Source organism: Rattus norvegicus, chromosome 2 (genome assembly GCF_021556685.1).
Source record: "Rattus norvegicus strain SHRSP/BbbUtx chromosome 2, alternate assembly SHRSP_T2T, whole genome shotgun sequence".
NCBI classification, from domain to species: domain Eukaryota; kingdom Metazoa; phylum Chordata; class Mammalia; order Rodentia; family Muridae; genus Rattus; species Rattus norvegicus.
The window spans coordinates 243,699,093-243,713,113 of record NC_141535.1 but is presented as its reverse complement, the minus strand read 5'-3'; the positions used below and the strand labels follow the sequence as shown (position 1 = coordinate 243,713,113).

The 14,021-nt window shown below is 41.5% G+C and overlaps 1 protein-coding gene across 12 annotated transcripts in view; it reads right to left on the bottom strand.

The window, feature by feature from the left end:
* Window positions 1-14,021, bottom strand: part of Zzz3 (zinc finger, ZZ-type containing 3) — a 65,808-nt gene that overhangs the window by 3,618 nt on the left and 48,169 nt on the right. For 5 of the 12 annotated variants that reach the window (XM_087625140.1, XM_087625157.1, XM_087625141.1 and 2 more), the window contains 9 exon segments: window positions 13,133-13,271; window positions 11,107-11,254; window positions 10,906-11,021; window positions 10,356-10,427; window positions 9,360-9,461; window positions 8,535-8,630; window positions 6,206-6,358; window positions 1,914-2,048; window positions 76-176 (listed from right to left, as the gene is read on the bottom strand). In XM_087625140.1, the coding sequence (XP_087481266.1) occupies window positions 76-176; window positions 1,914-2,048; window positions 6,206-6,358; window positions 8,535-8,630; window positions 9,360-9,461; window positions 10,356-10,427; window positions 10,906-11,021; window positions 11,107-11,254; window positions 13,133-13,271 (1,062 nt within the window). 12 annotated transcript variants of the gene reach the window in all.

Genomic DNA, 14,021 nt, shown 5'->3' with positions numbered 1-14,021 from the left:
CATGTAGTTACACTCTAAAGAAGTTTGGAAATAAAGTTTCCTGCTTGAGGTTATTGTCCCCAAATAAATACTTACCAGTCTGAACAAGAGTCACAGAAATCCAAAGACATTTCTGGAGGACAATCCTGGCAGTGCCACCGGACACCTTGGATAGGTTCTACACCGCAGTTATCACACTGCAACAGACACAGAGACTCAGAGAGGTCGTGGCCGTGCTTCTTCTCTCCCAGGAAGCACATGATAGGACAAAGACAGACCCTTCCTCCAAGCTGTGATAACACACTGGCTTAAGTCAGACAGAATTCCCAGGGGAGCAGATAAAGGTCCGTCCACTCAAGCTCAGACTACTGCTAGATGAGACTCTATCCATCCACTCAAGCTCATATACTACTGCTAGATGAGACTCTATCTATCCCAGAAGTTTGTAAGTCAAACACCTCAAAGTTATTTTGCCACTACTAAACATTCACTTGAAACCAGTGAGTGACTGTGAACACTTGAGTCACACCAGAGCCAGAGCTGCCCCAGGAATAGACAGTGTCACTGGCTGACACTCAGTGTCAGACTCCTCTATGGAGAGTCATCAGAATGTCCCCAAAGAACGAAGCCTACAATGACAAGGAGGCAAACACAGCTTGTTCTCCACAGGGTAGTGCACTGCAGACTGCCTTAGTGGAGGATTGTGGAAACGGAAGAACTGTGATTTGGATGAGGACAGCCCTTACAGGCTCATATATTTGAATGCTTGGTCTCTGATTGGTACAACTATTTTGGAAGGATCAGGAGGTGTGTCGCTGGAGTGGGCTTTGAGTGCCCTCATCTCGTCTGCCCACTGCCTGCAGATCAGGTTGTCAGCTTGCTTTCCATCACACAAGCAGGCCCCCAATTAACTGTTTCTGAGAGTTTTCATATGATGTCTCTTCACAGCAACAGAACAGTGACCTTATAGGGCACAAAGGAAATGTCATTCCTAGATTCTCTGACAACACACTACCTATTAAGTCATGGCTGACATCTACATCCCAGTTAGGAGAAGACTCAGTTTCCTCCCCAAAAAAGCTAGATGCCAATTAGGAAAGTTCCTTAAGATGGAGGAGGTCACTGAAGGGTAAAGAGGAAAGGGTTACTCCAATGACCAGCAAGTTTTATCACATGAAAAGAGCAACATCACATTATGGTCTTACTGTGACTTTCTCCAACCTAATTAACTAAGCACAGCCCTCATAAAGACCACAACGACAATGGCGCAATATCCTAAGAGGAATCTCCAAGATGGCACCTGTCTCTTTCTCACCTTCTTCTAATCCAGGCCCCACAGCAGAGCCAGAATCATCTCCAGCCCCACTCACTCCACTTATGTATTTCTAATTACATTAAAATAGATGAAAAAGCTGCTTTTGAAAATTCAGTAACAGTGACCAATTAAGAGTGTGAATCTGGTGCTTTCCTAGAAGTCAGCAAACTCATGTTCCTGAAACACAAACGCCACACTGCTGCTCTCTAGTCTAAGGTCTTGCATTGCTCCCCGACCTCTCAGGACTGTCTAACTCCTCGACAAGGTCTCCAGTCTCTCTGGGCCTTTCCTACCTCACATTTGCATTTTCAGGTTGTACTCAATTACTGCTCAGCTACCTTAGCTGTTTAATCTCTAGGATTTTAATTTAATCTTAAGACAGAGTCTCACTACATATCCCTGGCTGGCCTCAAACTCACAGGATCAACAACTGATCATGCTCTTCTCCACAAAGAACACCAGACTGTGTCACAACCATGGGCACACCTTTGCATGTTATGTATAAAGAACACTTAGAATACCCTGAGTGCTTAGAGATTTCAGAGTTGAATAATCCAGCAGCCACTTAGAGAACCTCTTTCTCATCCTTTCAAAAACTAAACGAGAGTCACTTGCTTACCTTAAAGCCCACATGTTGCACAAACCCACTTTCTGCTTGCATTTGTTGAAGTTTCTGCTTTTTTAACTTTTTAAACTGTAATAGTTCTTTATATTCAGGTAAACTCCTATAAATGACAGGAATGCTTTCTTCATCCTGTTAAAAAGAACCAAATATAAAAGTGTTAGTTTGATAATTAAAAATTGTAGTGCTTCGGTCCTCAGCTCTGGAAAAAAAAAAGACTAATTGTGAGAAAAACAGTCCTGATGATACTTCTGCTGACATTTATTACTTTTAAGACTCAGAAAACGAATGCCGGCACTTTGGTGTGTTCTGTGTTTGCTCACCAGTTCAGCTAGAGCAGCTGGCTGATGGCACCACTGCTCCTCCATCTCTGCCCCCCAGCACTGGGCTTGCCCACGTATGTCGTGCCCACGTTTTCAAATGGGTGCTGAGGAGCCAAATCTAGGTCCTTGTGCCATGCAGTAAGCACTTTACAAACTGACCCATCTTTCTGGCCCACCCTCCAATTTTACATGACTTTCATTACTGTTCTAAGGCTCAGGTGAGCTACACTGCCTCATGGTATAAGGGTATGGAATGACTCCACCTGCCACACAGTGTCAAAGCCTATGGTCAGCAGGGCTGCTTCAGAAGCCTCGTATCCGACCTCTTCCTATTCAGCTTTCACATCTGCCTCTGTAACATGGTGGTTTTTAAACAAGTCTCTGTCCATGCTTTATACTCTGCATTTGTAATAACTGATTAAAACGCACACTTTTCACTCAAGTCACCCACTTCCATTCAATCATTCTGGCTATTTAGAAAGCACTGTGCACTATATAAATACTTCAAGAGGTTCATAGAACACTGACTACAAGATGTAAAATTCAGTACTAATTCCCAACTCTACAATTTACCAGCAATTTCCTTCCAAAAGTGACCTGCAATATCTGTGTGCTCATATTACTGAGAAGACCATTCGCTATGCTGGCAATGCTAAGACTCTCATAGTGTCCGATTGTCTGTCTGTGGTCTATCTGCTCTCAGTTCCAATCTTTCTCTGGTCCCCATTCTTGAGCTACCCCCTTGACCTTGCCTTCAGGTAGTGATGTCTGCTCCAAAACAGCACGTCAGCCTCTCAGATGCTGCTCGCTCCCCATCTCTCCTCAAGCCTAAAAAGCCCACTGAGGCACCCAATCCCTATCTAGATTTTCTATTTGCCCAATCTTGCCCTGCTACCCAGGATCCTTTGTTCCTTAATGACTGATTGCATGGTTTCCCATCAATCCAATGCCCAAGTTCTATGAATCCTCAACCCTGGATAAGGTAAGATCTCATCTCATCCACGGTCAGGTTAGGTGTCATTTACTACTATGCTTCTTTTCACATTAAGGAAATGGATGCTTACAGAAGTTGAAACAACTGCTTCAGGTCATTAGTGAAATTAATTAATTAGTTGATGACGTGAGCCCTTATTTTCATGATACACCCAGCAGCCCAAGACATAAATATCTTGCATTATCTAACTAACTAACTCTGTTATGACACAAGTCTGTCAACTAGTACTAAATGTCAGGTTCAAGATCTTCAACTAGATAAACGCTTCTTCAGTTTTACACTCCACTCCCATCTTTCTTCCATTTCAAAGTTCTGTAACTATTATTAAGTCTCCACATTTTTAGTACAGATGGGTGACTCTATAGACACAGAGAGATCCTACTGATGCTTTCTTTCCTTTGTCAAATTTGTCCAGACAGCACGGAGGATGTGGGTACAAGGAGCTGGAAGAATGCTGTCCAGAGAGTTTCAGGTAGTGGAGTGGAGAATATCTGAGACTGCACTGTAACAGAAATGACTTAGTAACATACTCAACTGTATACTCAAAAGCTGAGTTATACTATCTCAAATGTTACCTAAAAGAGACAACTTTCAAATACGACTAAGGTGGAACACAGATTTTTCAAACCAAGGAGTAAATTATGCACACTGAATTTTTTTAGCAGCTGCATCTCTGGAGAGAGAAACCTACATATGTTATCAAAAGACTCATAAATACACATTTTAAATAGCTATGTGGATCAGAAAGGCATGGTGATACATGCTTTTAATTCTAGCTCTCTAAGGATGCTGAGGTAGAAGGATTATCAATTTCAAGACATTCCTAGGCTACAGAGGGACTGACTGCCTCCCAAAACAGTAATCAATACGATTTGCATTAGTAGTGTTTAAATATAAATGATACCAACAAAAAGTTAAATCTAATTTAATCTATTACATTATTTGGTCAACTTTTAAAAAAAATGTTTTAGTGGGAATTGAATCCAGGGCTACCACTGAGTGCTTGTTTTAAATGTTCTGCCACCCGTTCACATGACTAATTTTTTAAATTAAATTAAATTTTTTTACTTATTCACTTAACATCCTCCTCACTGCTCCCCTCCCAGTTACTCGTCCCCGACAATCTTCTCTGAGCAGGTGGAGGCCTCCCTGGGTATCCCCATATCCTGGTCCCTCAAGACTCAGTGGAGCTAGGCGCTTCCTCTCCCAATGAGGCCAGACAAGTCAGCCCAGCTAGAAGAACATATCCCACAGACAGGAAACAACTGTGGGATAGCCCCCACCCCTGCCATTTGGGACCCATGTGAAGACTGAGCTGTACATCTTCCACATATGTGCGAGGAGGTCTGGGTCTGGCCTGTGTATGTTCTTTGGTTGATAGTTCAGACTGAGAGCCCCAAGAGTCTACAATAGCCAGAAGCTGGAAACAACCTAGATGTTCCTCAACTGAAGAATGGATGAAGAAAAGGTGGTGCATCTACACAGTGGGATACTATTCAACTATTAAAAACAAAGACGTCATGAGTTTTGCAGGCAAATGGATGGAACTTGAGAATATCATCCTGAGTGAGGTAACCCAGACTGAAAAGGACATGCATGGTATGTACTCACTTATAAGTGGATGTTAGCCATAAAGTACAGGTACCATGCTATATTCCACAGACCCACAGAAGCTAAACAAGAAGAAAAGCCCAAGCGAAGAAGCTTGAATCTCACTTAGAAGGAGGAATACAATGGTTATATAAGCAGCAAATAAAGGAGGGAACTGGAGAAAGGGAGCATGGGGAGGAGGATGGGGTGGTCTCTAGGACAAGACAGAGACCTGGCATAAGGGAGGCACTCAAGAATCAATGGAAGTGACCTTAGCTGTGACTCACATGGCTACTTTTTAATCAGTCTTTAAATACCATCTTCACTGACACTTTTCTCCGGTCTTCCTCTTAAACTTCCTATCTAAACTAAGTACCTCTTAAATCTCTATGAAGGCTCCTTTTATTCCTTTGAAGGACTTTAACAAATACTAATTTATGTGATCAATAAAGAAGCCTAATTTTGATAAGGATTTAGAAGAACTCCTTATCAAACTCCTAGCACAGCCCGTTACATGTTTAGGTAAATATTTCTTCAAATGAATCATTCTAACAATCACAAAGTACAAAACCACACACAGAAGCTGTACTTTAAAGATGAGGTATGAGCATTTCCAGAGGAAAATTTAAAGGGAAACAACTTTACACTCACTACATAGTTATCTAAAAGAAAGAAGTATCTTTCCTTGCTAACTATCATTAAATCTCCTGCTTTGATTCTATGCAATCAGAGTATGAGTGTATATTCTTCAAGCAAGCAATCAACCACTTTACAGAAAACTGAGAGCAGAAGAACAAGTTAATGACACAAAGGACTCAGTCCATACAACCCACACTGTGGCAACTCTGTGGACAAACCCAGCATGGGGAAAAAAAAGGAAAGGAGGGTTTTAACACTCCCCCCCCCTTTACTGCCTTTCTTTGGATCCAAACAAACAAGTAATAAATAGCCAAGTTTGTGAGTAGAGCTTAGCTGGTAGAGTGCTTATTAGCATGTACAGGGCCCTGAGCGAGTACGTGTACACACATCCTACTGGGGCAAGCAAATATTCCACTACAGGAAAAGTTACCTTCTCAGAAACCTCAATTTAGTGTCTGGAACTCCCTCCAAATTAAGCTGAAGTGGACCTGGGTGGGATGATGTGTAAACCAAATACTGCCCAGTGACAATTACAGAAGCTCAGAGACAGAATACAGGTTCACTGGGCTACTCTTCTTACACCTATGCTGAATCTTCAAAAAAAAAACCAAACAAACAAACAAACAAAAAAAAAAACTAAAAGCATATTAACTCTTAAAGGGGACGACATGTCAGCAGGGATAATCAGAAAATCATTTATTTCCTATTGTACAGTCAGCTGTATAAAACAGGGAGTAACTTACTGAGGCCTCCTCGACAGCAGTGCTCATGTGGCTATGGGGACAGGACCGCTCATCATCTTCATCCATGTACACTGGTGGCTCATGTGAAGTCATGAAAGTGGAGGGTTTAAAGAGGTGCTTATTAAGGGGGTGCTGTCGCCTGCTCGTTGAGGACTACAGGAGAAAACAATTGTTTTAGTGAGAGAGTGAGAAATCATTAATAGAATCAAAACCATACACACCCTACCAGTTACAGTACTCAATGCTGGCTGCACAGACTCTTATGATCAACTTACACAGAAAATCAAAGAAGATAAAATGATTGAAGCCAGTCAAATAACTACTCAGAGAGAGAGAGAGAGAGAGAGAGAGAGAGAGAGAGAGAGAGAGAGAGAGGTTTCCACACTATCTGAGTCTATAAAACAATCACCTAGCACTGAGCGACCACGTGCTTTATGGCATTATCACTTCATCCTTGTGACATTCCTCCAAAGCAAAGCAGCCATCACCGTTCACTGGGAGACAGACAAGCATGGGCAGGAGGAGGGGAGCTTCATAGTGAGGCAGTGGTAGAAGTGGATTAGAGCTATGTGGTGGCACAGCTCTCATACCAGCGGCTAATGCAGATACCACTCATGCCAGTACATACCACGGACACGAACAGAACCACTGGACAGATCTCACCATGGCCCAGAGCCATTATGAGTGTGGTATTCTAGACCTTAACAGCCACAATGTCTACTAACTTACAAGAGACTACACACACAATGGACCAAATTTAGACTTTGCTAGTACTATTCCTTTTTGGTCTTTATTAACTCTTGGTTGTAATAATGCAAGGTGTAAAACAACACATTAATACAATTAATTTAGAAAAATTATTAAGGGGTTGAGGATATAGCTCAATAGCCAAACATTTGCTCAGCATCAATTAAGTCCTGGGTTCGAACCACAGCACAGAAAAAAGAGGGAAGAGAGAAAGGAGAAGAGGGAGGGGCCCTGAAGATGAGGATGAAGTAAGAACCATGACAGGTGTAAGCTGACAGGCTGAACTGTCACGAGCCTGTGTACGAGGTTCCTGTAATCCAAGGCTGTAAAGTCTCTATAGTTCATTGGTACATAAAACACAAACTTAAAACACCAGGCAGTGGTGGTCCACACCTTTAATCCCTGCACAAGAGAGTGTGAGGATAGCCTGGTGTATAGAATGAGTTCCAGGAAAGCCACACAGAAAAAAACCTGTCTTGAAAAACTGGAGAAAAAAAACAAACAAAACAGAAAACCAAAATCAATGCCACAGGCCTCTGTTGAACCACCACTCACATACACATGCCCACATAGACATAATTCAAACAATAAAATAAATCTTTAAAAAAAATTCTAAGACGTGAACTATTTAAACAATCTTCTTAATGTAGAATTCTATAAACTAGCATTACCGAGTAACATTTGAAAGTGGTGTAAGGAAGGAGATGTCATAAGGACTTATCATGTTGGTGACTTCCTGTGGACCCTTTACCTTGAATGCTAAAGGCCCTCATTTCCTCCCTAGAACTTTGAAGCAATGGGGGAGGGGGCAAAAGGCTGCCTGGCACTAGTTATGAAACCAGCAGCACACTAGCACTCAGCCACAATCCTAGTACTTGCTTCCCAGCAGAGGCAGGAGGACCACCACAAATCCTGACCCACACAGCGAGTTCTAGGCCAACTACACAGTGAGATTCTGTCTCTAAAATCAATGGTTCTCAGCTTAGTAGTTTACAATTTACGTATGTTATTATGGCCTACTGTGCCTTTCTATTAAAAAGGTTTGAGAACACTGTGTGCTTCTGACATAACAGCCACCTGTCAGTATTCTCACTGTGAAGTGGCAGGGAGAGAACACTACTTACAACTGCACTGAGGGCTCAACATCTCAGTAACATTTCCAGTCTGCGCAACAGAGCACAGAGAAATCAGGCCTACATTTGAAGGCTAACATCACTAAGACATTCCCAACACAGAATCATAGTATAAAAAGGCTTGGAGTAGTACTCATTCATAATTACTCCCAAGAAAACAATGAAGAACTCTTTTTTTTTTTTTTTTTTGGAGCTGGGGACCGAACCCAGGGCCTAGCACTCGCTAGGCAAGCGCTCTACCACTGAGCCAAATCCCCAACCCCTCAATGAAGAACTCTTAAAACTCAGTGTATTCTTCTAAGCAGCAACAATGGAGTCTTAGTCTGCATTTATACTCTACACAGCGAAATGTCAAAATGAAGAGGAGCGCACTTCATTGACACACACCCACACAGCAGTTCCGAACCCAGAGATCCTCCCTGAGGTTTGCTCCTGTCTATACTCCTTACCTTCCTGGAGTATATATATAAGTTAGGTGTTCTGCCTGGAACTGGTATGCCGGCTTTAGTTAGCTTTATGAAATACTTCTGTACACGACTGGCAACCTAAAGAAACATGACAGCTCTTTCAACATAATGAAATAATGTGATATTTGAGAAGTTTTAAGTGCTAACAACTAAATCAAGAAGTAAACTTTTAAATTGTCATCAAAGACATTTATAAGTAAAAACCTAGACAAAACCAATTCAAGTAATAAGTTTTTTTGATTCCAAAGCTAAACAATCATTCCACTGGTGAGCACTGAGGAGCACATATGCGGCCCTCTCTGTCAGTGACACAGATAGACGGGCTGATGAAGGACACTACAGCGGCCCTCTCTGTCAGTGACACAGATAGACGGGCATGATGAAGGACACTACAGTGTCCATTCTCAGAAAGACAATCAGGGATGGTATTAATGAGATGCCTCAAAATCCAACAGCACAGTCTAACAAAGAGGACTGTCAGCACATTCACTAAGCACTCAGGAGATGCAAGGTCCAATGCATGCATGAGCATACATACACACACACACACACACACACACACACACAAAGGTACATACATATGTATACATACACATACATATATTAAATGTTTTACATTGACACAAAGAAGTGTTATTTATGCTATTTCTGCTATCAACTTTCTGCTTTCTTATCAAAAATAGCAGTACTAATCAATTTAAAACTACCGTACACCAAAGCTAGCAATGGTTATCAGTTGTGCTGGTGTGGCTGCAGAACTGCCCACCGGAAACCATCTGCCACTCAGTCTGCAGCAATCCCCATCACCTGTTTGGCTGTCCGGTTGCCCAGTTCATCAGCAATCTTCTGCCACCGCCGAGATTCTACTTCTTCAGGAGGGTACTTCAGGAGTAGCTGTTCAAGTTTTTTCTGTACCAAACCCAAAACCAAATTTTAAGGGAATAAAGGATTCCATTTAAGATCCTGGAGTTCTGACTAGATACATTCACGGTTCACTCAGAGCACAGCAGGTGCTTTCCAATCTGGACGTCATATCACATTAGTAGAGATTCTCAGGTAGAAAACAGTCCACTTAGGAACGTAAGATGCCACGGGCACAGAGTGAGATTAGAGGAGACACCCGTATAGAGGCTCTTCCAGTCACCTCCATGACAAAGCAGCACAAAAGCCAGGAAGGTGTACTGGGGCTGTATCCATCTCAGTAAGCACAGCTTCTCAACTATCCTTTCTTGCTGGAATATGGCTCCCTTCAGCTTTAACAGAAAACATGCAAATTCACTGGATTTAGAATAAGGGACTCTTCCTCTTTTGTGTGATCTGTCATCCAGGCACCTGAGTGAATATTAAAACCTTAAGACAGACAACCATCTATACATAAAATGAAGCTTCCCCGAGCCTTTTTATACACCCTCAATCCCACTGAAGGGAACCAGACTCCAGCACAGGTGACCCTAACGCAGTTTAACTTCTCAGCCCCCACAGCAGAAATTGAAATGCAACTGGAAACAGCCTTGCTTGTCCTGCAGCTTTGCTTTCTCACAGCTGCTTTTAAGAGTATCCACCCACATCTAGCCTCCTTCTCAAACCCAGCTTCTTTTTCTTTAAGAATTCTGTTTGTATGTCTTCAAAATCCAAAATTCATAAAATATGCAAAAAGGTGTATACAAGTACATCTAAATATTTTGAGCTTGTAATTTAAAGAATTAAACACAATAGTTAACGCTTGCCTGGTAGTGCTAAGTCTACTATAACAGTCTACACCTCCTTCTAACCCAAAGACGCTAACAAGTGTGCACGTGTCACCTGCTCTTCAACAGTCCACAGCTGGTTGAAGGTCTCAGGTTTGCTGTCATCACACAGACGACCTCTGATCATCTGCATATAAAAAAGGTTTTAGATAAATGGAAAATATCAAGGGTATAGTCAAAGAGCACACAAGACATGTCTTAGAATTTTCAAAATATCTTTGCATATTTTTTAAAATACACATCACCTATTTACTGATTTTTTTTCTCATATTCTTATAACTCCTCTCTAGAAACGGGAAATATGGGATCAAAATTGAAAACAGTCCAACTGAGAAAAGGCCACACTGGAAATCCTGGTGACACTCTGCAGTACAGAGGGACTAGGAACAGCACCCACAATGCCCGTTTAAATTCCTTAAAACCCAAATGTGACCAACACAAGTTACATCTTATAAGAGCCTGCAACTTGAAAACTGGGGCATAAACAACAGAAAGTGGAAGCAGATTCCTCTTAACTTGAAGGTTCGTGTTCTCACTGTTTGTTAAGAACACAAATCAGCAAAGCGCTCCACGTCATGGCACTCAGGTAGTCAGGTACTGCTTACCTGAGGACGATGATGCGAACCTTCTGGGCCATCACTCAAAGGCAACATGGAATATGAAAGGGAGTCTCCATCCTTCTTAGGATCTAAAGGACTTTTTGGTCTAGCAGGCAACCCTACTAAAAATAAAATCATACACGGATTATTCAGTCAGGATGCTGCAAGACATTTTCCTCATTAAACTCTTATCACATAGGTTCTTACCTTTATCAAAAACTAACTTAACTCTCCTAGTGTGTCTTTTGCGATGTTTAAACTCCCTTTCAAAGTTGCCAAGGCTACTGGTGTACTGGTCCCACACGATCTCCGGCAACTGCACAACTCTCTGTGGATATGGAAGCCCTATATCAGCCTGGGGCAGAAAAAGACAAAACAAAATAAAAATACCAGAGTGACAATGTACACTTAGCTCAGGAGATAACAGGTAAATTCAATGCAATAGGCACATTGTAAGCACTACTCATGGGCGCTAACACGGCGTATTGACACTGCACTATACAGAGGTACTTACTGCATCCATAGCAATTTACACATAAACACCACAGCCAACACCCGTGAGCTCCGAGAACAAGCAGGGCCAGTGTGCTGGATCCAACAGATGATGAAACACACAGGATTTGACATTCGCCGCAAGGCTGTGGCCTACTCACCCCTGCCACATAATAATCATGACAACTGTTTCTATCTTGCAGTGCTGGGGATCAAACTTGGGGCCTTGTACAAAACATGCAAATGCTATACCACAGTGACATCCCTCGCTCCAAATTATGACATCTTAAAAATAAAACTGGTAAATTAAATCTAGGCCGAAGAAAAGCAACATACTCTTGCATCTTCACTGAGTATGTGATTTTAATACACACCTGTTTATCTTTGTGTAACACATTTCTCTCTGAATTTAAAAGATTTCTAAATTAAACCTACAAAAGAAAACCAAGCAAATAGCTAACTGCATATAAATCTAGTAACTATGCCTAAAAGCAGGTTTTTGCTTACCAGAACACAAATAAAACAAGATTATAGTTAATACAGTATTATTTATTTCTCTATCAGTTTTAATTTAACCTGCCAAAACTTACCATTTTAAGAACTTCTTTTTTTTTGGAGCAGGGGACCGAACCCAGGGCCTTAACCACTGAGCTAAATCCCCAACCCTTTAAGAACATTTTTGTGTTCAAGCTGTTTAATAATAAAAAAGACAGAGTTGGGTCCCCACTTATTCACTGTTGGGTTTATGTTTCTGCTATTTAGAGCTGCGTTGTCTTGTCTCTTGAACATGTCTCTCACAGTCTAGGATGACTTCAAATCTGATCAATTACTAAGTGAGGGTGACCTTCAACTCCTGTTCTTCCTGGCAAGTGAGAGGATTCTAAATTTGTACCACCACACTGTTCCAAGGGGAACCCTATTTTAACAGGGAAGGTACAATACAGCTCTGAAAGCCGGTTTTTAACAAGCCAATATACAGATGTTGTATGTATTATGAAGTGCAGTGTTTTCTGAAATCAGGGAAAGAACACTGTGTTGATTAACCAAATGACATCTCTCAGTTACCTTGCACACAGAAGTGCTGACACTCAGCCTTTCAAATGCACTGAGCCAGGCTCAGTGGTAGCAAAGCACTACTTATCTACAAGGCCTGGTTCCAGCCCAGTACCAGAGAACAACACGCCCTCCCCCAGACATTGTCCTTGTGTTTGTTTACTGATCAAATGGGGGCTCCTACTTTGATGTACTTAAAATGGCTCGCTGTTAAACATTAAAGTTTCAAAAGAAGAGAGAAAACTGTTTCACACTAAGAAAACAAAGCTTTTTACAAAATTAAATTCATAATTTCTCTTGGTTATCATAACCTTAAATATGTTTAAAATAAATTTTTGTGTTGTCCCTATAAACATTTGCTTTTTTACACAGTAGTGGCAAGTGCACCCGAGACAAAAGCAGTTAATAGTTAATAAATCCTCTCAGCAGACCTCGGAGGTGAGAGGGCGGTGAACAGACACAAAGGAAGCCAACGAAAGCCTGGCTCTGTCTGTCTGGGCAGTTTCCACTGTGCACTCATTCCATGGGGAGAACGACACAACACTGCCTTCAGTAACATGGCTAACCTGACTCAGGCTGTGGAATTAAATATTCTTAAGGCATAAACTCATTTCTTAAAAGCATAATTATCTTAAATTACCAAATATGCCATAATCTTCAAAAATACCAAAGTACATTCTTTTTGTACCTTCTTCTGAAGTTTCTCCACAAATCCAATAGGATTTTTTAGTGCTTCTCTCTGGTGTTTGCCTAAACTTTCCAGGTCTTGCACTGCTTGAGAACGCTGAGCCTCAAGTACAGCAATGGTCTGCAGAAGTCTCTGATAACTAGAGACAAAGAGAGGTCTCTCACTTAACGTTTTCTACTAACAACAATAAAAACTTAGTTCAAGTCATCATCTACTATGTATTAAGTCACACAGTCTTTTTAAAGTTACCTGAGAGAGTTTAGTAAAACATATTACTGGGAATAAATGAGGTCTTCCTGAGTTACGAAGTACCTAGTCAGAAAACATTAGTTAGAGAAATCAAAGCCTTTTTCCCCATCTTAAAGCTTCTAATTCTCGAACCTTGAACAAGTTCAGAAAACAAGAAACATTTTGATGTTTCAGCAACCAAAACTTTAAGAAACTTCCTAATAAAAGAACTAAAATTCCATAATTTCACACAAGGAGAGGAGTCATCAAAGCCTACTTTCTGGTTATACTAATGTGAGAACAGAACACCTAAGGTACACTTTCTTCCCAACACCACAGGACGGGATTCACAGTATGATGAGGTAGGTCACACAGTTCTCAACTGTTCTGTAACCTACTTCACCCACATCTGAGATTTCACTTTCTACCACAAACCTCAGTATTTTCCCAGCACTCACGATAAGGGCAAATGTTCAGTTCAGAGAAAAGCTGGAGGTGTTATTTCCCTACTAGCTTTAGACAGCAGCTACAGTTTCATCCACGTAAATCCACCTATTTGTCAACATCCTGGAATCTCACTACAGGAGAGAAACACTCATGAGCTCATTCTCACTCAGTGTCTCTTGGGCAACACTGTCCTGAGTCTCGGACGCCTGGTTTC